General features: G+C 41.2%; 2 protein-coding genes across 3 annotated transcripts in view; both read right to left on the bottom strand.

Moving 5' to 3' along the window:
• The window catches only part of SGSM3 (small G protein signaling modulator 3), a 29,295-nt gene extending 21,335 nt beyond the window's left edge, over window positions 1-7,960 (bottom strand). For both annotated transcript variants that reach the window (XM_083462310.1, XM_083462311.1), the window contains exons 1-2: window positions 7,852-7,960; window positions 505-606 (exon numbers count right to left, since the gene is read on the bottom strand). The gene's annotated coding sequence lies outside the window, so the exon portion shown is untranslated. The remainder of the gene's footprint in view (window positions 1-504; window positions 607-7,851) is intronic.
• A 2,251-nt stretch (window positions 7,961-10,211) lies between these two features.
• ADSL (adenylosuccinate lyase) lies at window positions 10,212-25,937 on the bottom strand. The gene is made up of 13 exons (XM_083462352.1): window positions 25,665-25,937; window positions 21,088-21,291; window positions 20,339-20,383; window positions 19,684-19,763; window positions 19,249-19,420; window positions 18,724-18,770; window positions 17,950-18,040; window positions 17,105-17,174; window positions 14,932-15,079; window positions 13,811-13,901; window positions 12,269-12,358; window positions 10,994-11,170; window positions 10,212-10,366 (listed from the first exon to the last, which is right to left on the bottom strand). Exons 1-13 carry the CDS (start codon window positions 25,806-25,808, stop codon window positions 10,280-10,282), a joined length of 1,446 nt encoding a protein of 481 aa, XP_083318478.1. The 5' UTR covers window positions 25,809-25,937; the 3' UTR covers window positions 10,212-10,279.
• Between the last annotated feature and the right edge of the window lie 1,581 nt (window positions 25,938-27,518).

The raw sequence follows: 27,518 nt of genomic DNA, 5'->3' as shown, positions 1-27,518 counted from the left end.
TGAGTATAGCTTCCTATAATTAAAGCATGAAGATGGAAGTATTGACAAGCAGGATATGGTAGCATTTAATTTAACGATTCAGTTACACAAGTCTAGCTAAGGGAGTCATCATGACACTTTATGTCCATTTCATCATCATCATCATCATCATTATACCCGGCCCATCTGTCTGGGTCTCCCCAGCCATTCTGGGCAGCTTACAGCACACAAACAATGTAAAACATTAGACTTCAGATTTTCAACTCCAACCTTTCCAGAGAAATGTTAACACCATTGACTGTCTCTGTAAAAATAATATATGGTGTTCCCTACACAGGTTTCCCTTGACAGCTAGTAGTTGGTATATGCCAGGGGTGGAAACCTGTGGCCCTCCATACACTGCTGGACTTCAGCGCCCAACAGTTGCAACCAATGGCTAGGAATTATGGGAGGTGCAGTCCTATATCACCTGGGGGGCCAACAGTTCCCCATTACTGGTGTTTACTATCAAATATGAATACAAACCTGACACAGTAGGCCTCAGAGGTTCACTGCCTGTTGCTTTTCCCAAGCAAAAGCAGACATTGCCGGGACTGAAATGGTTCAGAATCTCCACGTTGGAGGCTACTGCAAGAAACAAGTCAAACAGACGTTCACAAAGATGAGCAGTGACAATTCTTTTGTTTCTAAATTTGAAAACCTGTTCAAGTTTCTTGATATTTGAACACACTTTCTCGATACAGTTTTCTCACCTGTCACTTTCACTCTGAGTAGCAGCAAGAAGTGAAAACAACTTTCTTGAGAAGTTGCATTTCCTCACAACTTGAATACATTATCAAAATGTTGTTACACTGGAAGACCTCTTGGTCACTAAGGGATTTGTATGGTGGCCTAGTTACTCTTGGGCTTGATTTCCATTTTTCAGACCAGGAAATCTCAAGGAACTATTCCAAGGAAAGAATGAGAAAAAAATTCTAGAGAACCCTATATGTTCAAAGAACTACATAAATTATTATAAATAATATGGTAGTCCAAGGCTGCCTAGACTATCATGTTCATAAATCAATTTTGCAGCATTCTACTAATCCCTGGCTCTGTTGCATTTTGGGGCTGCCTGCCTGGCTCCTCAGCAGTATCTACAACATGGAAGAAAACTATCTAAAGTTTTGAGGTGACTGTCGGAAACATCATTTGAAAAGTTTTTTTAAAAACCTGCAGAAAATTAAACCAATGTTGGATGGACATTTTTGGCTCAGTCCTAATTCATATACAGAGACACTTTTTCACTCCTATGAAGATCTATTATCATCATTATTACTAAAATTTGTTTACTGCCTTTCATCTGAAGATCATAGCATAGAAATACAAAATGAGAGCGCAAAATACATAATAAAACAAAAACCAAACAACAAATCCATAATCCCCATCCCACACACACATTTAAAAGGCCATGGAATGTTAATCAGCCAACGGCCTGGTTATAGAGAAATGTTTTCGCCTGGCACCTAAAGATATGTAATGAGGGCACCAGGCAAGCTCTAAACAGCTTGGGACACAGATATCTGCAAGAATGCCTTCTTGAATAATAGCTTGCCCATGTTTCAAGATCAGCAGATGAGTCCTCATGGTGCTCTCTTCTCAGGATGAGGTATGTGGAAAAAGGCATTTGCAGTGGCAGCTCCTTTTATGTTGAGCTCCCTCCCTATCAAGGTGCATTTGGCCTCACCTTTGGCAGATAGTTCAGCTGCACCTTTTTTAGCAGGTGCCTGAAGAGGGAAGGACCTGATTGCTGCTGCTATTAGCAATTGCACTACAGTGATTTGTTATGTGCTTATATGGATTGTTTTATTTTATGGATTTTATGCATTGCGTTATCAATTTGCCTGTTATAAACTGCCCTGTGACTTTTGCAAAGGATAGTGTATCTAAATAGATACAATACTCAGATGTCTACTCAGAAGTAAGTCTTACAGAATTCAATGAGGCTTACTCCCAGGTTTGTGGGGTTAGGATTGCAGACTAACAAATCCATTGTCACAGACAAGAGTACTCCATCAGAGTACTCCAATATGGAATGTGAAAGACAATATGTATCGGAGAAAGTCATATTGTCAAGGTCCTTTTCAGACTAAAGTAATAAAGGCAGTTATATGAGAATTTCTTTCTCCTCTCAAATAATAGGCAGCCATGTCTAATGCGTTGCGTGATCACCAGCCCACTCCTCCTACCTATTCCCTCCCACCCCTGCACAGCTCACTAAACTTATTCATAAATAGCTGAATATTAAATAAACTGAACTAGGTGGGCAGGTTTTTCCTGCCTTTGGTTGCTATGGAGCATTCCTTAGCAACTGCTTTCAAGACCTGACAAAGAGGAAGAGATGCAGACAAACACAGCACTGCTAAAGGAAAGTTGCAAAAGAGGATGGATGAATCACACCTGGTGACCAGAAAGGGGCCATAAATTGGGATGCAAGGAAGGAGGACACTAAGTTATGGGAACCAAGCCAGACATCTAGGGTTTATAGAATAAAGGTGTCAGTCTTATACTAAACTCCTTTCTCAAGCAGAGCTGTTCTATTAAGCTTCTACCTGTAAAAAAAAATATTGATGGTTTTCATAAGTCTATTAAATATTTAGTGCTGCTTTTCAGAGCTGAAAAAACAAGGGAACAACATTAATGCTATCTCAACTCTCTACAAAGATAAATATCAGGTCACTCCATTAAAAATCCTTCACATAGCTGGACATTAATGTCAACAGGTGATATCCAATGTTAGTGATAATCACTCAGTTTAGGTCTACCTAAATATGACTTAGTTGGTTATTTATTACCTAATGTGTTCCTACTTATTTAAGCGCCATCACATACCTAAATGCACTTCTGCAATGACATTTTATTCAGGTGAACAAGAGCCCAGGGCAACTAATAATTATCTGAAATAGTTTGGCAGCATAGTCTGCAGTACTGCTATAAACATATTATTTAACCAAGAGGTAAACCCAAGGTAAACCAACTTTGTTTATTAAACAAAGAATAACAAGAATAATAAGAGCTCCAGCAAGGACTCTGCCTACAGAGACTGCTGACAAGGCCCTGTCATGTGATGAGTACCTTTCAATCAAGAGAACTTTGAGACACATTTTAAGCAAAGAGTACCAAATATTAGGGACGCGGGTGACGCTGTGGGTAAAAGCCTCAGCACCTAGGGCTTGCCGATCGAAAGGTCGGCGGTTCGAATCCCCGCGGCGGGGTGCGCTCCCGTTGCTCAGTCCCAGCGCCTGCCAACCTAGCAGTTCAAAAGCACCCCTGGGTGCAAGTAGATAAATAGGGACCGCTTACTGGCGGGAAAGTAAACGGCGTTTCCGTGTGCTGAGCTGGCTCCCCAGATGCAGCTTTGTCACGCTGGCCACGTGACCCGGAAGTGTCTCCGGACAGCGCTGGCCCCCGGCCTCTTAAGTGAGATGGGCGCACAACCCTAGAGTCTGTCAAGACTGGCCCGTACGGGCAGGGGTACCTTTACCTTTACCTTACCAAATATTAAGTTCTTTCATTCTTGCTACACTTTCAGAATGCGGGAGGGGAGATCCTGGAAGGCAACAAAATTAGTGCTGCATACTAGCAATGCAGAATTCTTATATATTTGGTGACAAAGTAATACAATATATTGGAAATATCCTCCAGGAGTTATCAAGGAATGTATAAGATGTTTTGGAGTTCACTATAGAGGTTATTTTGCTGAAGAATTGAAGAAATTTTATTTTTTTTAAAGAGCAACGCTTGACAATTTATTAGCAGAATCCAAAATTCTTGCAAACATTTGTAAATGTAACCAAAAAATGTTAGTGAAAGAATGGCCAAGACAAACAACTAAAACACATTAGTAATAGAGGAATAAATACAGAAATAAAGTCACAGCTGATTTGCTGATGCCAGGGATACCAAAACAGGAACAATGCTTGTGAAAGCAGAAACTATTGATGTTATAAAGCTGGTGGTTGTTTAAATTTTGTAGCCATTTTATGTAATTTTCCAGTTAGTTTTTTAGAAGATGATTTAAGGATAGTAAGTTTCTTTTTTTAAAAAATGAAATATTTCCTTTAAAATAGATATTAAAAAGGTATTAAAATATAGACATGAGAGGCAAGCAACTGATTCACTATAGAGTAACATTTTAATAGCCCTCAGTCTTTAGGCGTTTCCTAGAGTGAGCTAGGCCCATGCAAACAATAAAAGTTGTTCAACATGACACGTGGAATTTGTAAAAACTCAAGCTACGTAGCATGGTGAAAAAGGGAAGGTTATGTCAACTGAAAGAAGTGTTAAGGCCACTCCTTACACCTATTCTTATCCCATCTGTCATGAATGTCTACTTCTCTATTGTTTAGTAAAGCTAAGAAGAGCTCCTCCCCATTCAGAAATCAAATATTAACTTGAAGAATTAATGCCAATTCTAGGTAAAGCATACACACCTGCAACAGGGCAGTAACAGATAAGAGAGGCAAGGGTAGGATCAGGAGAATATCTGTTGTGGTTTGATTTGTTAAATGAATATTTTTTCCTGAGGGTTTATTAAAGCAATATGCTACTTACAGTGCATAAGGGATTTTGTATGAAGTTTTAAAGGGACACAACCAATGTGGATTGCTGAACATGTTTTCATATTTAACTCTACAGAATCCCACGTGTAACATGTCCCCAAGTGAGAAATGCTTAAAGTCAAACATCCCTAACTCCTGCAGAGAGACTTTTGGCACCTTCAATGACTCACGGATGTTCAGTCCCAAACATTACATTACTTTTTGCCTTGTTACCTGGACAATAATATATTGCCTCACACATCACTACAATAGACTGTTGCAAAGCAAAACATGGGATAATTAAACAGAAAGCTGTAATTCTGTAATCAAAATACAGCAATTGCTGAAAATCAACTACCCTTGGTATTTTGGAAATACCAAAAATACACCACTTCAGAAGAACTTTCTCACATAAACTCAGACATTTGTGTCCCTCGGACTCCAATGCATTTTCACTTCTCTAGTTTTCTTACTTAAGGACCTTTATAAAAGCCTTTGTTTATTCTAATTCTAGGAACCCCTGAAATTGACCCTTATCCAAGGCACAGAGTTGAGCCCAATGGTGTGCATTTACAAGTGGAACAAACTTCACTTGTGCCAAGAGACACCTCCCCTTCCTCCCATTGCCCCTGCAGTCCACTATGAGTTCCAAATCTGCTTAAGAGCATCCCCTAACCCTCCAGAGCAGTTTAGTGTAGGGGGCGCAGTGGAGAAAAGAAGACGGGCAAGTTGCATTGTGAGAGTGCACAACACTAGATTCTATCGTAAGCAGCACTTAAGGCAAGGAATACATCAACACAGAACACTTCCACGCATGGTTACTCAAAAATAAATCCTATTGGGTTCTATGAGCTTAGTCCCAAACCTAACCAGGTCTACTCAGAAGTAAGTACAATTGAATTTAGTAGGGCACACTCCCATTTAAGTGGGATTAGGACTGCAGCCTAACTGCATGTAGCATAGCAAGTCTACATTTACTTGGAAGTAAGTCACACAGAATAAAGAACAGCTGTTATGATACAGTTAATTTAACAGCAACTCCAGCTGAACTCACTAGGACTTATTACTGGATAAACAGGCATAGGGTCGGTCTGTTAGAACGGAAAGATCACATGATTTGGTCACTTGCAAGCAATCAGCTACTTCAAAGGAGAAAACAGATCACATTACAGGACTGAGAACTAGAAAAGTTGAAAGAAAGGGAAACAAAAAATGAACAGGGAACATGCAAGGAAACAAACAAACAAATCATGAATGCTTTGGGGGAAGGGGGAAATGAGTCAGAAAACTGCAGTGTGGTCCTGTGAGTCATCAAAGCACAACAATTAATCTTTCAATGAAATATTAAAAAATACTGGTATCACTCCAGATGGAGCATGCCCTTTTTATAAAATGAAACTGCCATCTACAACAGCACCTGGCATTAGTTTAGGTAATCAGTGTAACTTAAGATAATGAAACTCAGATGAAGCAATAGCTTCTGAGATTCAATATCCTTGATCTGGATTATTTTTCTTCCAGTAGACTGATTAGAATTCATAATGTGGGTACAATTCTGGCAAGTTCTAAACCTCAAGCTACATACTTGTAATAGGATTAGCGATATCCCAGAGTGTCATTATAGTGAATGGAGGGCACAAAAAGGGAGGAAAGCCTAGGCAAGCAAAGTGGTTATGTACAAACAGGAATTTGGTTGGGAGAGGGGCAGACAAAACCAAACCTGCCTCACAGCACCAGTACACACTGACCCCCATATGCATTTGGGACAGTCCTGCGCACAGTACAGTGCTAAAGGAATAGAAGATTTTGCTTTATGGACTGTTGTATTCATTGAAACCTTGTTTCTCCATACACCCTTCTAGAAAAATTGGATAGGATATAAACATGTTAGAAAAGGAAAGTATTAATAGAGGGACACAAAAGCTTCAGAAACAGGGGAGAGATAATTAGAGGAAAGAGAAAAGCATTGCACAGGATGTTCTATGTCAAGCGACACCTGACAGTGCCATCAAGTGGGACATGTGTGAATGCAATAGAATTATTCTAGGTTACACGTGCCCTTCTTACAACAGCAGATATTTCCCTTATGAAATGCTAAAAATCAATTTCTGTTTAAAGGCATCCCATACAAAATATCACTCTAGTCTCCTCTACATAATATTCTCAATAATACAAACTAGTTAGCACACACTTATTTAAAGGAGCAAGGCAAAAGAGAAGCATGTATAATACACTGATAACATAAGAAGTCAATGGTAGGAAAATTGGGTTACCTATTTATAGCTGGTCATACATTCAACTGTCTTTCCCCCCACCCCTTACCTATGGATTGCTCTGTTGATCTGTGGAGGGGGAATCCAAAATCCATTGTAGTTTAATAACATTATTCAGACTTTAATTAGATTAGAAAATACTAGCTGAAAAACACATTCTAATCTAATTAAACATGCATAACCCTTCCTGACCCTCCATCTTACAAACTGCAGATTTGGGGGCTTTTAAAATAATACCTCTCCCCCCCCCCCACACACACCGTTTTCCTTGTCCACTTTGGGTAAAAGCTAGCCTGAAGAACACTTTTTCTGGAGAATGCAAAAGCTTGCTGGCTACTTTGTGAATTTTAGTTGGCCATCGCAAGGGCATGACAAGACATGTGAGCCTCATCAATAAAGGATAAACTAGTCCAGACCTTGGTGTCCACCTTCTTAGCCTGTTGAGTTTTGGGAGAGGAAGAAGCAGATACAACGCTGACACCCTCTCTGCCGGCTTCCATTTACACCAGATGGTCTGCTATCAGGCATAACAGCTTTGCTTCACCGAAACAGTGCCTCTCCTACTACAGTGGCAGCGTTTCCCTCACGGCCAGCCCGAGAACAAGACCTTAATTTCGCAGGGGGGGGGGGGAGGAAAGGCGAAAGGTGCGGGGATTCCTAACCGTCTCCCCAAACCAGATCTACGTCATGTGACCCTTTCAGCGCCCCCCCCACCTGATTTATGGCCACCTCTCTTCCACCTGCCTTCACCTGGGCGTGGGGGGGGGGCAATTCTTTTAAGGCTCCGGCCCTCAGTCGGCCACCCACATCGGGGGGGGGCCTGACCCTCAGCCACTCCGTCCATCCACACACGCAAACAGGACGCCTGTTCTCGGGGGTCCCCGCCTGCTGCTGCTTCCTCCTCCTCCTCTCTCTACACAAACCCCCTTGCCTGCTCCCCTCTTGTCTCCACCCACCAGCAACCCGTCCCTCTTGCCTGCCCGCCCGCCCGCCCATCCATACGGACTCCAGGCGCTCACCTTCGTCCACGGCTTCAGCCTTCCTCCACTTCTTCCCCGCATCTAGTTCCCGTCAGCGCCTACCGAACCCACGACGCATGCGCAGCAACCAAAGCCCCACCGCGACCGTGACGCCAACGCCGCAGAGCATCACGGGAACCGTAGTCGCTAGAATCTTCGACTCTAAGCATCGGTATTCAAAGGGGACGAAGGCTGCTGCTGCCGCCTGCAATCCTGACCCTGGCCCCACTTGCCTGGGAGCAACTCCTTGGATTTAGCAGGATTTAGTTCAGAGAAGAGGCGGTTAGGATTGCAGCCGATTTTATTGTTTTAAAAACGGGACTACTTGTCAGCGGAGTAAAAGTGACGACTGCCCTTAAAGAACTATCAGCGTTTAAACTGTGACTGTGCAGCTCATTCTGTCCGGTGCCCTCCACCCAAAGGGAGAAAATATATAATCAAGAACGGCGTTCATTTTGTTTTCCAATTCTGTTCTTATTTTGTCCGAAATTAATATGATAAAATAATACAGCAGCTATTGCTTCTCCCTGGATTTCCTAAATTATAAGCCTGCTCCATTGCACCCCAAAGCAGGGCTTTTGAGTGCGGCTGCCCATCTTGTTGAAACAGCATCCCTAAGTAGCAGCATGCCTGCTACTTTTCGTTTTCTGAAACAACGGAAGACACCCTTGGTTGGAGAAGCTTTCCCAGCTGGGTTAATTTTTCTTTAGGTTGATATTTGTATTGTTATTAAACCTATTTTAGTTGTTTTACTTTATGGTTGTAAAATGCACACGTATGAAAGGCATTTCAAAAATAAATAGCAACAACAGTGTTAAACTTTTTTATTATGATTAAAAAAAGACTGGGCTGAAAATGCAAATCCCTATATTGCAAGTGGGTTGCTGAGAGAGGGTGGCTCTCCACATCCCTTGCAATGTGATCTACTATTGTTTATCCTCATGCTGCAAATTGGGGCAGCTCAGCAACTGAGGCATAGCACACCCTGTTATGCAGCATGCTCATAAAATAGCAAGTTGGAGGTGGAGCTGAGGCTGACCTGCTGATTTACAACAGCCCTGCAATGTAGCCACGCCCTGTATAGTCCAAGATTGCATACTAGTGTTTCCCACAACTTTAGTTCTCGTGTCATGTGATGGGATCTGAAGATGAGGGGATCTGTTTACAATGCAGGAATCTAGTCTGCCTGCCAATTGCTGGGGCTCATGAGCAGGAAAGAGGACTATTGTGCTCATGTCCTGCTTGTGGGCTTCCCAGGGGCAACTACTCAGCCAGTGAGGGAAGCATGATGCTGTTCCAAAGAAGTCTTTGGTCTGAACCAGCAGGGCTCTCTTTATGTTCTTAAATCTGGTTAAACCGAGCCCTCGGCCCCACCTCCTTCCAAGCCCAGTGCCGGAGCTCAAATGAATACAGACACCTCGTGACTCTCCGGAAAATGTGACATACTTTTATTCCTCCAAAAGCGTAAAATGAAGGAGAAAGAGGGAAATAAACAAGACCAGCTGTGCAGTGTGACTAGTTTCTTTCTCTAAGCTTCCTATAAGTCTCTCGTGTTACTCTCATACTTTGCTGACAAAGAATGTTACAGACTATATTTACTTTTCTGCACCTCCATTCTTCTACGTTCCTTTCCCTACAGCAGTTCCCGGCTACTCTGGCGCCCCTTGCAGGCCCTTATAAAACCAACTCAGTAAAATACATAATTGTGTGACTTTTAACTGATCAATTGATTAAATCTGTGTAAAATCCTATATGAATAACAGTTCTCATGGGGAAATGAATTATTTCTTGCTTTGAGAGATGGGAACCATATAGCACATCCTAGCAGGAATTCCTTTCTATCTGAGAGAGAAGAGGCATTCATTCCTCTTCTACTAAACAATGCAACCCTAGGAGTAAAATGCCCCCTTGCTTTCTGATTCCAACCCTGTGCTTAAAACAATTTCTAACATTTCTGCCTCAGGAACGATGTAACAACCATGAATGAAATGAGTGATTTATAACAAGAGTCCAATATTTGTTTGTGTGCATGAACTCTTTGAAGTTGCACCAACCTCTATAATTTCAGAGCAGCTCGGTCTAACCATAAAATAGCTTCATCTCTTTGTATGTCAGCCACTCCCGTTTTATAGCCAGGAAGCTGAAGACACTGTACACCCAGAAGCACTACACTTTATCCTTCAGATCTCCCACTTCAACCAACAATTGCTTTTGCAAATTCCAGCTCCACACCCCATGACAATTGCAATACAAGTTTTAGCTTTAATTCAACTGCATATCCTTCTCCCAGAAATGTTACGTGTCCTTAAGATTTCCTAGACTTGCCACAAAAACCTCTAAGACTCAGTTCACATATCACGTCTGTTTTGAAATATATTTTATTATCTTCCCCACAAATACCCTAATGAAATACTAATTGAATACTAATTCAAAGAGACAGCTCCATTGTCACATCCATCTTGCTCTTATAAGGGGTAAGCACGGGGTGGACCTCTTCTTTTAGGAATCTTGCTACCTGTTATGGAAGAAGGGAGGAAAAAGGCATTAAAAGAATAACTACTCGTTTAGCCTTAGCATATTAACCAATTACTCTATTCTGCACACTTCCCTGTAACTCAGAACATGCAGGAACCGGATAAGGCAAAGACTAGATTTGTCCCCACCCAAAGCACACCATTAACAATGAAAAGGAAATGTTAGAAGTACAGAAAGTGAATTCTTCCAGATATGGGAGATATGTCAAGAATCTTTCTCAAACCGCTCCTGTTAAAGCCTAGCTTTGCTTAACTGGTAAATGAAGAACTGGCTGATACAGGCTACTGGACTACAATCTGCACTGAACCAGTAAGTCAGGGTGGGGCAGGCAATTAAATAAAAAGGCAGGAATATGTAGTTAGAGGAAGGTTGGGTAGCAATGGATGAAGGGAATGTCTAAATAGAATAAGGAGGGGGAAAGTGGTTCATTCACAGGGGAGCTTATGGCAGAAGAAACAAAAACAAGGGGTAATAGATGAATTTTTTTCAAATGGAGTGAGAAAGGTTACAAAGAAAGACAAAGAAAGAAACAGTCACAGGTAGAGAATATAAAGCTTTAGGTGGACTAGAGTCCACGGCAACCTCATAAGAACTTTCTTGTTCTTACCTGCTGGGAAGCACGTCCAGTAAAGGACTTGGGCTCCAAAAGAGATTCCAGTTCTCCATGAATAGGGCTGAAATAAGGATCTGCACGAATACGCTCAATGAGGTCATTATCACCCCCTTCTTGCTTCACAACAGCAGCTGCCTGCTGGGACAGAACCCTTATCTTCTCATGACAATCCTATGAAAAAGAAGTCAACATCACATTACAAACCATCAGCAAACACGGTAAACATCCTAAGTATCATATACAGGATTTACAAAAAGCTAATGTAGTTGTGGCTCACGATAAAAAAATCCAAAATCCATTGTAGGGCTGTATCTATTAGGCCAACCAAAATGTCAGAATATAGTCAGGAAGGAAAAGGGAAAAGAGTGTAGTGGGGGAAGTGGCTTAGTATTTAAGCCATAGTAAATCTGAATTGGTCTTGGTCCTAAGATGGAGTGCAGGAACTCATCAAAAAGAGGCTGAGCTAGACTACCTGGAAATGAACAACATTTGAACTGTGTGTGACAGAATTGTTGCAATGCCTGAATTCTCTCTTCAGTGGGTCTTTTTATCATTCAGTCCATTCATAATAGTTCTCTTTTTAATTACACACAAACTGCAATAAGAAATAGCAAAATTCCATCCTCTTCTGAAACTTTCAGTATTTTGTGTAGCCGATCACTGCAGAATATTGTCTCAATAACTTCTCAGTTCTAGATGCATCAAGGGAGCATAACAAGTACAGAAATAAGATAAAAGTAGCAGCAAACAATGCAACAAACAAAAATTATTTCAGACTTCTCTTTAAAAAAATGTGTAGGGTGACAATTTGTCTAATCGCTAACATTCATATGATACTAAGAAAACAAATCTAGAGGCAGCAGGGATCTTGGGTAAAGAAGTGAATGAGTTAGTGCTGAACCACAGTTTAAACAACCTTAGTGCTGAATTTTATAAGTTATTTCCAAAAGCATCCTCATTCAGTATTATAATAATTAATTTGAAAAAGATAGGCACATTGCAATGTTCCATCTCTGCTTAAAATACTAATATAGTGACACTAAAACTGGTGATAAAACAAAACTAATGCCTTCCCTGGTAGCTGAACTTGTAAAATTTAGAAATATGCAACATGATGAGAGAAAGAGGATGTGCATAACAACAGGGCTAGATTGTGAAACAGCAAAGAGTTCAAGATACTGGTGTCACAACTTTCTTCCAACCCCTCTACTTCCTGGCATGAAAAGTCCCCTTAAGGGCCTGTAAATGAGAGCCTAGTTAGGTACATACCTGGCGATTGCCCCCAGCTTTCACCATAGCCATGATAATATTTTCTGTACACATGAAAGGCAACTCTTGCTGAATACGTCTCGCAATAACCTAAATCAAACATCAAATATAAGTACAGTATTTACAAAATGGACTGGAAAATCCAGTTTCTATGTTACTCGTCATTATTTTATTTATTCAGGGGAGAGATAACAGCTCGGCAATAAAAGTACATGCTTTGAATAGAGAAGGCCCCAGATTAGTAGAACGTTAGAAGGACCTCTGCCCAAGTCCCTGAAGAACTGTTTGTTGCCAGTCAGAAGAGATAAGACTGGGATACAAGGACAAATAGATTCAGCATTTAGAAAGCAGTTTCTACTGCTAGATGGCATGTCCTTCATTAGCCTCAAATTTTATATCATTCCAGACTCTGCTACACCTCATGAATAATAATAGCTCATTCCTAATTGAAACTGAAGAAGAAAAAATACTGCCTCCTTACACAGATTTAATGTTAAAACAGGAAGTCTAAACAACTTCGCTGCACTCCTGTGGAGCAAGCCAGCTACCTCTCTTGTTCACAGTAAAAATAACATAGTAATGAATGAATTTAAAAAATGCTTCAAGTTGTCAGTTTTGTCTCACCACCATACTTCAGGGAGCTGTATGCCTGCTCTTACTTTTTAAAATGCCACGCATGCATTTATTAATTTAAACAGTTATGTGTTAAATGATTTTTTTCTTCAATATTACAAGAGAAGTAAAAACTATTCAGGGGATGGGTTCTTCTTATATAAGCTAGTCCACTGGAACTGTGCACAGTTGAAACCTGCTGCAGACTCCTGAAACTGCTATCTTAATCCCTTGGATAGAGGTTCCCATACTTAACTGTGCCCAGCATTCATTAGATTGGACCTGCACTGGGTATCTGCTTCGTAGTGACTGTGCCCTACCCATCTGTAAAACCTCCACTATGCAGCTAAATGGAATTTAACAGTTGACATGAATCAGATTGTTTTTAAAAGCTTAGAATCATAGAACTGTAGAATTGGAAGGAACACAAGGGCCATTGAGTCCAACCCCCTGCAATGCAGGAAACTTTTGCCCAACGTGGGGCTCGAACCCACGACCCTAAGATGAGTCTCATGCTCTACCAGCTGAGCTATTTCCTTCCTTATACATGCCCAGGGCTGGAAGTGGGTGCTGATTTATGGCAGAGTTTTTGAAATTTTCTGTTCTTGAAGTACTAATCTCATGTCTGCGAAGGAAGTCCTGCTGTGTGTGTGTGTGTGTGTGTGTGTGTGTGTCTATGCTTAGTTGTGTGGAGTTGTGGCTAGGGTTGTTGGTCCATGTCAGCACTCCTGTGTTAACCGAGTGTGCATTAAAAATACATATTCAACTCACAGTGGCTGTGAAGGGAAGACTGATAACAGGAAGCAAGCTGTGTTTCAGGTGACAACACCCTGAAAAGCTTCCAAGGGACCCTAGGCTTTTCCCAGAAAACAGTCTGAAAACCACCAATACAGGAGAAAGAGACCGCTCACTTCCTCTGAGTCTTCTTACCTTGGGATATACCACAAGACCCTCAGAGATATTTTGCAGGGTGCTAAGTATTATGTCAGCAGTGAGGAAGGCTTCAGGTAAACACACGCGCCTGTGGAAAAAGTCACAAGAGTACCAGAATTGGAGGGAGGGAGAAGTTGCAGCATTCCCACAGAAAGGACTTTTTAAACAGTTCAGTACTATTTTTTCTTTCCTCATTAATTTGCTTACTCTTCCTATTTTCCACACTAGGCAGTGTTTTAAGGAACATTTTGCTGGGGTGGATGGATCATCCCAGTTCTGTCCTGTGTCAGTTTTGTGTATTCACAAAACTAACTCCATGCCATCCAGTTTATGGATAGATGTTTTAAATTTTAAAAAAATCTGCCCTGTTTTACTGAAAGAACTGCTTATGAGATGGTCCAAGGGCTGCCCCTTTTGTCAACATTTTACAGCTACTTGGGGAACCAAACACTTCCTCCATTGCATGGGAACAGCCATCTTTTTCTTTGTACAATTCTGCATGTTGTGATATACAGGTGCTTTCTGGGAGCGTTTTAAAACAGATTCTTTACTGTGTAGCCTTGGAGGAGATATTGGCTGCTCTAAGTAGCTGGTCAAGTTTTAAAGAAACTTTAAAACTCCTAAGCACAGTACAGAAGCAGGCATGGATTTGTTCATTGATTATGTGTCTTAATCCACAAATCAAAGTTCTGAGACACACATGAATCCAATGGGGGCAAAATGAGCAAGAATCATCTGCACCTCCAGCTTAGCTTTCAGAAATTACCGTATTTTTCGCTCTATAACACGCACCTGACCATAACACGCACGTAGTTTTTAGAGGAGGAAAATCCGTAGGCATGCCACCCGTAGGCATTCCCTCCATAACACGCACAGACATTTCCCCTTACTTTTTAGGAGGAAAAAAGTGAGTGTTATGGTGCAAAAAATACGGTACATCCTTCAGTGGTGGCCTTGTACATTTTATACTAGGTTCCACTGAAATCAGAAGTTCACTTCCAAGTAAGTATGTTTAATATTTTGGGTGCAATTCACAATATCATAGAAAGATCTGTTGGTTTCTAAATGTATTTTGAAAACAAAGAAATAATCTCTCTGCTTCAAGATCAGGAATGTACCTGTTTGCACTATCATCTAAAGTGCGCTCAAACCACTGCACAGATGCTGTCTGAAGGGGGTCCTGGATCAGAATCATAAGATGACGAGCTAAACTGCAACATCGCTCCGAACGCATGGGATTCCGTTTATAAGCCATAGCGCTTGAACCTGTACAATGGGAGCGGGGAGAGCAATGGGCAACAGGAGAAGGAAGAGTGTGCAAATGAGAAGGAGAAAGAATAAAAAACAAGAATGTTAAACATAGTGTGCCTTTCTAAAGTTCTCTCACCGTCTACAAAAGTTGCTCCGGTTATCAGCAAACATAATCCTCAACGATACAGTGGTACCTCGGGTTACAAACGCTTTGGGTTACAAACACTTCGGGTTACAAACTCTGCTAACCCAGAAGTAGTAACTTTACCCCAGGATGAGAACGGAAATCGCATGCCGGTGGTGCAGCAGCAGTGGGAGGCCCCATTAGCAAAAGCGTGCCTCAGGTTAAGAACGGATTTGGGTTAAGAACGGACTTCCGGAACGAATTAAGTTCGTAACCCGAGGTACCACTGTATACAATAATTTTGAATAGATAGCAGACCTTGCACACAAAAATGTATAGATTCGGGTGTTCAAAGGAAAATAGGTTGGCTAACTTCATGGTGACATCAGATGACAAAAGGGGTGGCCTCCCACCTGTTAGTGGCCCATGGGGTGAGTTGGGCAGAGCACAACTTAGCTAGGCTACTTCTAAAGCTTAGTTAAATTTAGCAGCTGTTTTTCTACCAAAATTACTATCCTTAAGACTAGGCATGGGGAGCCTATGGTCCTCCAGATGTTTTGGGCAACTCCCATCAACCTAAGCATGGCCAAGGGTGGTGGGAGATGGAAATCCACCAACATCATGGGGCCCAGAGGTTCCCTACCCCAATTTAGACTGGGAACAGGTTGCAGTGAGCTTTTGGCCTGCACACTACCCCCTCTTGCACAGAAGGGAAAAGAGTGAAAACGTACGCTCTCGCTTTAAAACAAACCAGGGTTTCACATTATATGTGGTTTGTTCAACCCAAGGTTAACAAGCAAATTGGGATCTGAAACTATCATTTGAATCTGACTTGTTGACACTGATTTTGGTTTGAATAAACCAGTTTCCACCCTGAGACCTCCAGGTATAGGACAGTATATAAATTCAATAAAATAATAGTAGTAGTTTCTGGGAGGAGGTTGCAATAATTTTTATTGGGATTTTTATTAAAGTGATACAAAATAGTACCAAGAACAAGGCAAAAATTAAGCAATAAAGCACAGTCAAACTAGATAGAATCATGATGGAGACTGAAAGTAACCAGCAGTGGCGTAGCGTGGGGGGTGCAGGGGGGGCCAGCCGCACTGGGTGCAACATCTGGGGGTTAGGGGGCGCAAATCCATGGGTTAGGGGGCGCAAATCCACGGGTTAGGGGACGCAAATTACTTGCCTTGCCCCGGGTGCTGACAACCCACGCTACGCCACTGGTAACCAGTGGGAAAAAATATATCAGTTATACCATATATTACATAAATTAATCACATTTTTTTAAAAAAAAGCTGTATTGGAAGCAAAAGAAAAGTCAGTAAGGGATTGAAAAGACCTTAGTATTTCAGTCTGGGGCCCTCCAGAGAGCAAGTCTTGAGACAAACTGTGGCTTGTACTTTGCCTGCAAACCATGACTGGAAACCAGGATCAAACTATGGTTTTAATTATTTGTTTGCAACACAAGTGTAAAATATAGATTTCCACTTTGCCTCAGAACAGGCAGTGAGGAATCACTGCATGCAAAGACAGAGAGTAGTGTTTGAGGCCAAGGTTCCTCGACTGTTCAGTTTCATAGCATTAGGGCATGGTTTGGAATTACATCTAAAGCAGCCCATTATCTCACTTTCTCAGAGGAGTCACAGTTTCAGACTTCTTACAGCAACTTGTTGGATAGCTAGCAAAGCAGTAGCTTCAGAAATTTAATTTGCTGGAGACTGTATGCGTGCACGTACTCCTTAACTGTCTTTTAAATAAAAATGGGATGTAAATGTACCAGCTGATCCACTCTGAGACATGTTTACACATACTCCATTTTTATTCTAATTTCAATCATTCAACTTCAAAAGGGTGATCAATACAAGTTAATTTAAAAACAACAAAATTCTGTTTCTACAGCCATTGCTTACCAATCTGGTCTTTCTCAAAAGGTTCCTCTAATTCTTTGAGGTTGGCCAGAAGGCGAATATCAGTACATATCTGGAGAAAAACAACTCTAATTAGTTCAGACACTATTTCTGGGCAGCATTAGTATCCATCAGAAATCTTGGAGCTGGTTCATTTTACTAACCACTGGGGAGAAAAAGAGATTAATTCATTTCAGATGCAGACACAGACTTACTACATGCAAGATTTCATAATTAGCACTGAGTCTATGATACAAAGAAATAGTATAAAAAAATTCATCATCTTATTTTAAAGGACATAGGAGAAATTCTGAATATAAACATATTCCCCAGCCTAAAACATACAGATTTGAATTCAAGCCTATTATACAAGTGACACTCAACTTATGCTGGGGTTATATTCTGGGGATAGCGCATAAAGCCAAAATCACATGTAGTGAAAACACATTGGGTTCACTGGTGGGTGGGATTGCCAAAGTCTTTTTCCCCAGGTGTCTGCCCCCCTGAGTCACTCTCCCAACTTCCGAACACTGTGCATTGCTTCTGCTTACTGGCAGAGAGAGGCAAGGAAGTGCAGGCGCAGTAGCAGGAATGGTAGACTGGCTCGCTTTCACTTTTTCAGCCATCTATAATTCAATAGATCTAGGATATCTCCTAGATATCCGGTATACTACAGAAATCTGTGTTAAACACAGGAGAAAAGCAAAACATCAGAATGTGACCACAGTTTCTAAAAGCTTGAAACCTCTAAAGAAATAATTTATGTGGCTGTGCAATTCAAGAAGGCATCCAATTGAGCCCCGATTCTCAATCGTGCCTTTGAATATAGAATTTGAAGTAGTTCTTACCTTATGTACAGATGCCCCTAGACTGGCCAGAACAGAAAGAACTTCAATATCCACTTTGCGACTGTATGTCTGCCCTGTGACGATATAAGCGCTGAAACCAAACACAAAGATAAAGCATCATGAAGTTTAACAGAGCCTATAAATGAGATTGAGAGAGCATGCAACAAGGAATGAATATCACACAACATCAACTGGTTCCTTGTCCCTCATTTTATATCTGCTTCCTGATCCAGTGAAGGTACAGTATTCATTTGAAACAATCTAGAGAAATTCTTTGTGTGACTGTACGATTCAGTTTAACATGCAGTAGGGTAGCAACAAAAAAAAAGGGGGGACACGCATTCACATGGAGAAGAGCAAAACTGCAAAGGACTAAGATGGGAGGAAGTTCCATTACAAACCTACATCATGGAGTAGATTATGTAAGCACAACCTTTCCCCTAATAGGTCCTAGCAGTTAGCAGCAACAGCGGGAATGTTAATTGCAGAGCAGAATCCAAATTTATACATAGGTCCAGAGGTGCTCATCTTAAGAACGCGGAAGGGCCACAGTTTAATCGCAGGCTTTGCACATATAAGATCACAGCTTCAATCAATGATATCTCCAAGTAAGACAGGAAGCTCTGGAAAACCATGCTGCCAGTCAGTTAGTCCAGATATGACAGTACTAAGTGTAAGACAACACCAATGGTCTGACTCAGTATAAAGGCAGATTTCTGTGTTCTTAAAGCAGTAAAGGCAAGGAAGGAGAGGGTTTTTTGTTTTTTTACATACCGCTTAAATCCCGCCATTGCAGTCACCAGCCTGTCCAGCTCCTCCACCTCAGGGGAAAAATATGATAGGAACCTCACTCAGAATGCAGTGGCTGAAGTGGGAATGATTGTGCCTCTTGCACTATTCTGAGCACTATAGGTGTTTTGCTGATGCAATCACTATATTGCCCTATGCTCAATCTGCTGTCTGCTTCCCACAGAAATAAAAATTCTTCCGTAGGTCTCATGCAAATTTAATATTGGCAAAAGCCCTAGAGTGAAATGTCCCAGGAAGCAACTTTGCTCATTTCTTGATTGGGGCATAAGGTGCACCATATGTATTTTCTGACTGCTGATCTAGAACTATTTTTTTACTGGTTTTGCTGTGGAATTTTGTTGTTTTTAGATGCTGTTTCAATAGTTTATTCCACTACTGCTCAGGAAGTTTATGTTGAATGGCAGCCTGTGATTACCACTACATAATACAACAGTCAAGTGTTCCCAAACTAACTGCAATTCAAAACTGACACTTGCTGGGGATACGTACTTTATCATGATCTCCTTCAAAGAGCTGCAAGAAGCTGGCCTGTGTACCAGTGGTGCCTTTCACACCACGAAATCTCAACTCATCTCGTGCCCGCTCAAGATTGTGGAGGTCCATGCAGAGATCTTGGATCCACAGACAACAGCGTTTACCCACAGTAGTCAGCTGGGCAGGCCTGAAAGAACACAGAATATGACTCAAGAAGAAGCCTGTACAGCTTCATTCATGTTACTATACAGTGTTTGCACTTGATGCTTTGCAAGCATTTCTATCACAGTTTCTTTCAGAATCTTATAGCCGTGATTCATTTAGTTTTCTGGAGTTTAATCTTGCACAGTAGCAATTAAAGGCCGCTGATCTGAGGGTGAATAAAAGAAATGGGGTAGAAATGGGAGCAGCATCCACAGAATTAAATGAGTATTTGTATGAATTACTTACTGGTAGTGAGTGAAGCCCAAGGTGGGCAAGTCAGCATACTTCTCAGCAAAGTCTGCAAGACGGCTGATCACCCTGGCAAGCTAGCAAGATTGAATGAAAGAAGGAAAACACGAGGGAAGTCACAAAATAATTATTTACATTTTTATCCAATTTTCCTTTCAAGAAGGGTAGGGCAGAATACAAGGTTCTTTATTCCATAGAGAGAGAGAATCTGACAGTCAAGTCTGAATCATTCTCCAAGAAGAATTGTAAAATGCTTGGAGAGAAAAATATATAACTTAATATGATGCCTCTATATTATTACTACTACTGCTGCTGCTACTAGTATTAGTTATTTCATTTAGGTGTGACCCTTGCAGAGTGAGGGGTTTATAACAGAGCATATATAAAACAGTTAGAACAACTGAATACATGAAAACAATTAAATATATATATATATAAGTTTAAAACAACAGCATATACAGTACATAAAATCAATTCATGTTATATTATTAACTCTGTATGAACACAACTGGAATCCAATACTGATCAGGTGCCTTGTAAAATAACTACTTTTTTCTCAGTGTCTTGGCAGCTCCTAATTGTTTCTAGTTAACTCTGGCAGACATCCACTTGGAATCAATAGCACCCACCTCTTAAAAACTGTGTGTCTTACCTTGGGAAGAAGCAGGTTGAATCCATCCCGGAGAACTATCAAGTCCTAACAGAAAAAGGAATAAAACAGTCAATCAGTCAGTCACAATTTTATTCAACACTCACATGCTTATCTACACTCTCCTTTCAGGGTAATTTGCAATTTCCATAAAGACAAATGGGTATAACTAATATTCTCTTTGTGTACCAAGGAATCAAGTAGTCTACTGTGCACAAGCATTTATTTTGGTCACTCAAAAATTCACTTGTGCCTCAAGGGATCAGCATTACTTCTGTGCCACCCAAGAGGGTGAAAATGAAGAGACGAGAGGGGGTGGTTATCTCACTCAGAACTTCACTGGGTTTTGAATTTTTAGCTATACAATAGTTATCTTCGTCTTTTTAATAAAGAAAAAATTGCTAATACTTTAGAGGCTTGGTATTTCAGATACTAATGCAGGGATAGAAAAGAACCATTACAGTGGTACCTCTAGTTACGAACTTAATTTGTTCCGGAGGTCCATTCTTAACCTGAAACTGTTCTTAACTAGAATTGTGCTTTTGCAAATGGGGTCTCTTGCTACTGCTCTGATGCTGGCACACGATTTCTGTTCTCATCCTGGGGCAAAATTCTCAACTCGAGGTAATTCTTCCAGGTTAGCGGAGTTTGTAACCTGAAGCATTTGTAACCTGAGGCGTTTGTAACTCGAGGTACCACTGTATAGTGATTTAGTCCAGCTTATGGAGAACAATTTCATAACACTGTTTTACCGTATTATCTCCCACGTAGCAGGAAGTTGCTCCAAGGTGAATTATTCCTGCAGCCTTTGGACAACAGTGGGCAAATGTATGCACATGGGCCATTACATCATGACGTAACCGCTTCTCCTCCGCAGCTGCCATCTTGAAATCTATGCTGTCCAGTTTTGCTTCCATTTCCTGTATTTGCTCATCTGTGATGGGTAGACCCAGTGACTACAAGGAGGGAAAAACCTGAAGTTAACCAACACATGACCCCCTATTCAAGGACCTCCCCACTAGTAAGATTACTGAATTTACACAATCGACTGGGATCTTATTCTTATGCAATTTTCAGAATCAGGGAAGGGTGACACAAAGCCCAGTTTATGCAAGATTAGCTTTTAACTACTGAGGTTAAAATCCAAAGTCCCAAGGTTATTACTGTTCTGAATGAGTTAATTTTAAAAGGAACACTTCATTGCAATTAATATTAGAAAATATGTTATTCTTATAGATCACAACAATTTGATTTAAATAAAAACGTAAAAGAAGTGTGTAATTTCTCTTTTTGAATTTGGCTGATTTACTATAGAGTTTATTTCATTTTCTACTTTCTATATTCAAGCAGTTACTTCAGTTTTGTCTCTGACAGTAAGTGTCCCAAATAGCTTTAAAAACGGAAAGAGACAGCAGACTAAAAAGACTGGAGTTGCCTCAAACTTGAATGTCAACCCAGTTGTATGAAAAGGCACTACAATGCTCTACAGTATGAAGGATTTTTTTAGAGTTCTAAAGGAAGCCATTGTACTTGACTCTGCTAGACTTTCTGAAAGCACTACCCAGAATTTACTGTAATTGACTAAAGTCTCCATAACCGTCTTTTAACACCTTTTTCAATTTTTCAGAGGAAAAATAAAGTTGTGCTTTGCCTTTCCATGATTGTATGTAGCATCACATCTATTATCCTAACCCGCCTGCAGAATCTTAGGTGCCTCGTTTACCTTCTGCTGCTGTTCCCAGTGAATGCAATTTAAATTAAAAAACAAGCACGAATGTTGCTTATATAAAAACAAAGGCAAACAACACATAAATGTTACACACTCTTCACTACACTGTATCCCCTACAACTATAAATCTAATCACATCCCATGTCGGACTGAAGGGAGATCTATTGGGGATTGTTAGTAGCAGTTTGACAGAACCCTGTTGAAACGAACAGGTGCTGTGTGTCTGTCTCTCCGTTTCCACATGAAGATCAAGGCCAGAGTTGTAACTCCTCAGGAATGTGAACATAAGGATAAAAATAACAGGCTCCCCAACTCACATTAAAGCACAAGATATGTTACAACAACATCTGCCATGCCTTCCGAAAACATGGTTCTGTTTAGATAGGAGAACTATCTTTTGCTTATGTGACTTGGTAAAGCAATATGTACACTGCTAAATAATAAAATAATCATAAGATGAAGGATCTAGAGACCCTCACCCATTTGCCGTTTGCTCTTATGTAGCGATAAATATTTGGTTTTCACAGAGAAAGTGGCATGGGGGGAGGAGCGCTTGGAAAGAGAACTTTGCCTTGAAATCCAATGCTCTTTTTGTGCAAGGAAGAATATTGGGGGGGGGTTTGTTCTTATTTTTATTATGTATTTTGTGTCTTTTATATTATAATTTATGTTGTGAACTATCCTGAGATCTACAGATGAAGGGTGGTATACAAAATTAATAATTTAAAAAAATAATAATAATAGAAAAGTGGAGAGAAGCATAGATGAGCCCTTTGTTGTAAATCACACACTCTAAAACTTTATATGGCCTAACTTCATAGCTACTATATCTTGTACTTCAGCAAGTGACAACCTTTGTTAAAACATCTGCACTGGCTTCCCACATGTTCCTGGGCCAGGTTCAAAGTTATTGTGCTGATTATATATCAACACAAGTCCTGGTCTCTATTATCAGAGATAAAGAATTGGTCTCTATTATTTATGCAGAACTTTCAGAGCACACCACTTGTCCCTTGGTTCGCTTTATACTTTACTAGGAGAAAGATCTAAATGTTCAAAAAGAGGAATTTGAATGGAAATCACTGTGGTCAGCTAAGCCTCACAAATCTGTTCCATCATATGTGAAGGAATGCTCAAGGTTGTGCACAGATGGAATAGTACACCTGTGCAGATGTCTCATATTATACCGCAATCAATACAGGATTGCTGGCAGGCCTGTGGGCTCCGGGGAATATTTTTCTGTCTTTGGCAGGAATGCCCTCTGCTCTCATAATTCTGATCCCAAGTTTATAAAGAAATACTTAAAATAATTAAATCATCTGCTCAGGCTTATCCACAACTGTCACTAAATAATTTGTGGACTGATAATAGGAAAGCTTGTCACACTAAAGAATTTTTGACATGGATCCTAGCTGGTGCTAGGATTTCAATAATCTAGCTATAGAAAACTTAGAAAAAATCTACATTGGTCTTTGTGGTATAAGAACTTATGGACTTTTGGTTATTGTGTGTCTCCAGAGTAATGCGAGAACCCAGAACACTTCTGCATCATTTGGCAGGATTTTATTTCTTATGCTTTGAACGTACATGCAATAGTCACCACCCATGCTAGCCTGGGAAACATGGATGCCTCAATGTATACTGGTGTGTTACAATTTCCTGTTCTTTGTTTGTTTCTTTATGGTACAATGTAGCACCCTGCTACTAATTCTTTTGGGTTGTCAGAAATAAATAAAAATTTTAAAAAATCTAGAAAGTTCCGAAAAACTTGGATCCAGGATACTTTAAGGACCACATGGTACCATTTAAAGATTTTTTGAGGGTAAGTGAATCCCACTAAGAGTTGTAATAGTTTAACATTTGGATCAGAAGCTAAAATCCACTTTGTTTATTCTTGATTGACAAAATCACTTTGTGAGGTATAATACACATGAGATAAAGTGCTATTGCTTGATAGTCAGGGTCAATCCCCTCTGGGCTGATGGGGCATATGAAATGTTACCTACGGCTAAGCAAACAACCTTGTATCTTCTGTATGGTTTAGAGTGACGTACAGAGGTTTGTGCAACCAACATGTTCGGAATATTGCTTCCATCCCCTTGGTGACTGATAAACTGCATTGAAATGCACACACTTACAACATACCACCTCTGCAGTGACCTCGAGAATGGTAATCAGAAGAGAAGAGTCTTTTGGTGGCTTTAAAAAGAGGATTAGACAAATTCATAGAGGTAAAGGCTATCAATAGCTGCTAGCCTCAATGAATATGTTCTGCCTCCATGATCAGAGACAGTATGTTTCTGAGTACATTTCTAGAAACCATTTTAGCAAATGTCCATTGTCATATTGTTGTAATCAGATGAGAATAGCAAAAATGTAACTCTGCATAAGGATCCTGATGCAACAATGGACACTTGCAATATGAGCAAACGCCTATGAAAAAGTTACATTGGAATTCTCAGCCAAATACCTTTTCCAGGTGAATAGGATCCTAGAATCTGATGAGAAATGAAGAACCACAGCACATTTACTAGACATAAGTACCACACATTACAGTGTTGCACAAAAGTAAAAAAAAAAAATTAAATTTAGAAGTCGAGTGCAACGATTTTACTTCTGCAATTTGTATACTGCTTGATCACAGTTCTCTCTAAGTGGTGATGCTCCCTTTATTTTGCTTCTGAGCAACTGTTGCTGCTAAGCACAATATAGCCTTACAACTGTGCAACAGTATCAAAAACTTACATAAAGCGTTATTAACAAAACACGACAATTTGGAGAAGCCAACCTGATGTCTTTGGGATGCCTACAAACAAGATGCGAGCATAACAACACATTTACTCTCGTTTCCTGGGGATCAATATTCGAAGCTGTGCTATATCTGATCGGATCCTTCAGGCCACAATACGTCCAATATCACCTGAATATACAGACAGCCATGTCTGGGTAAATGGGTAAAACTCAACAATGGGTAAAACCCCCTTTTAAAGCCGCCTAAAGTGGCAGCCATCACTACCTTCTTGTGGCAGCAAATTCCCTAGTACAGTGGTTACCTCGGGTAAAGAACTTAATTCGTTCTGGAGGACTTTTCTTAACCTGAGGTACCACTTTAGCTAATGGGGCCTCCCGCTGCCGCCACCCCGCCAGAGCACAATTTCTGTTCTCATTCTGAAGCAAAGTTCTTAACCCGAGGTACTACTTCTGAGTTAGCGGAGTCTGTAACCCGAAGCGTCTGTAACCCAAGGTGCCACTGTACTGAGTAGGGGCAGGGGGTGGGGATTAATTTTGGCTGCCTACCATTCAGCTTCAGTGGATGACTCTCCAGTTCTAGTGCATTATTAACAAAACTGGGCAGATGTGCACACACACAGAGAGAGAGAAGTATAAAGGACATGTGGGTATGCAAACAGTGGCGTCAAACAGAACAGGCATGTTGCCCCTTCACCTGTTGCGCAGAAGGAGGTCTGTTAGCTCTGTGTGTGTGTGGCAGGGTCAGTAAAACTGCAAATGCCACAACCCCCATTGCATTGTGGCGGGTGGACAGGGGCCTCTCCACTTAATGGGCTTGTCTGGCACAGCCACGAACCCCCGCGCGCCCACCTTCTCAGCCTTGGCCAAGTAAAGCCAGAGGCGCCGCCAGGTGCTGAACTTCTTCCTCTCGCTGAAGTTAAAAGCCATGTCGGGGCTGGCGTAGCGCGAGACGAGAGGGGAGCGGTAGCGGCAGAAAGGATCCTCCTCGGCCATCGTGGTCCCGCGCAGGGAAGCGACACCCTCGAGAGAAGCAGCTGCAACCCGCAGGCGAAAGGGAGGCACTTGCCTCAGGACCGTAATAAAGGGAGCGGAGATGTCCCGCCCTCAGGCCCGCCCCCAACTCAACCTCACCTCCGGCGTCCCCTGCCCCCTTCCGATTCGCCCGTGACTGGACTAGGGCAAGGTCGGGGTCGCAGCGGCCCCTGCTGCTTGGGAGGCTGCATTGCAGCCCTCGCTCCCCTCAGATTTAACTCTCCACGTATACTATTGTCTCTATTGGCTGCAACTCCGAAAAAGTTTTGAGGGGTCTCGGCAAAATTCTTACTGAAAATAGCTTCCATTGTTGCCGTGGGGTTAGGGGACGCATATTCCGTGTTAGGGATGGTTGGGAATAATGAACGCATCGATTCCTTTATATAAGCTAGTGGGGAACGCCTGGCATTTCCATATTTTTTAAAAGAAAATATAAAGTATGGTGTGGCCCTGCTTTGAATATTGCTTGCCCCAGTTTATGATGGAGTTGGAAGAATTAGACATGGGTCTATTACAAAATGGTCTTAAGATCTCACTGCCCCAACTTTGTGTGGATATCTGGAGCACTTATGTATTAACTTGCATGTTTAAGATTTGTGTACCAATGGTGATCTACCGTTGATTTTAGTATTATTTGTATACTATTTTTTCCTTCTTCTTTCTTCAACTTTAATTTACCTTGTTTGCTTTTATCTTTTTTTCCTTTCCTTGTTACATTTGCAAATAAATAATAATTTATAAGGGGGTAGCTAAAATCAGCAAGAGATAAGAGAATCTTCCATGTAAGCGAAGGCCCGAGAGATTAGATTTTAAGTAGTATCTGTATGAGCTGCCTTTGCATATGTTTATTAACATATGTAGTGTGGACGGACTGATAACAGAAATGTCGTTACAGTAGAACTTGGACATTCCTTTGCAGGAACAGATTTGCATTAAATTCACAGAAGGCCAAAGGAAGTACTTCACATAGCAAAATAAACTTGTGGAGTTTACTGCCATGAGTTATGGTGAGGACTACTAGCTTAGATGGGACGCGGGGGGCAGTGGTCTAAACCACTGAGCCTAGGGCTTGCTGATCGGAAGGTCGGTGGTTTGAATCCCAACAATGGGGTGAGATCCCGTTGCTCAGTCCCAGCTCCTGTCAACCTAGCAGTTCGAAAGCACCTCAAAGTGCAAGTAGATAAATGGGTACTGCTCCAGCAGGAAGGTAAATGGCATTTCCATGCGCTGCTCTGGTTTCGCCAGAAGCGGCTTAGTCATGCTGGCCACATGACCCGGAAAAACTGTCTGTGGACAAACATTGGGTCCCTCGGCCAGTAAAGCGAGATGAGCGCCGCAACCCCAGAGTTGTCCGCGACTGGACTTAACTGTCAGGGGTCCTTTACCTTTACTAGCTTAGATGGCTTAAGAGCAGAATGAGACAATTTGTGTGTAGGTGAAATCAGTTATTTGCCATTATAGCTATACAGAAAGTATCTGTAAGTGGTCACACTACACTTCTGAGTACAAGATACAAAATATGACCCATCACCCGCTTTGCTTGGAAGCTTCCAGAAGCAGCTGGTTGGTCGCTGCTGGAAACCAAATCCCAGACAAGTCAGACCTTTGTCTGATGCAGGAAAATAATTATCGTGTATCAGTCTCTTTGCAAATCTGTTGCACTTTTGATTC

Source organism: Podarcis liolepis (genome assembly GCF_965112155.1).
Source record: "Podarcis liolepis genome assembly, chromosome: 10".
Classification (NCBI taxonomy): Eukaryota; Metazoa; Chordata; class Lepidosauria; order Squamata; family Lacertidae; genus Podarcis; species Podarcis liolepis.
This window is presented reverse-complemented; position numbering and strand designations above follow the sequence as displayed.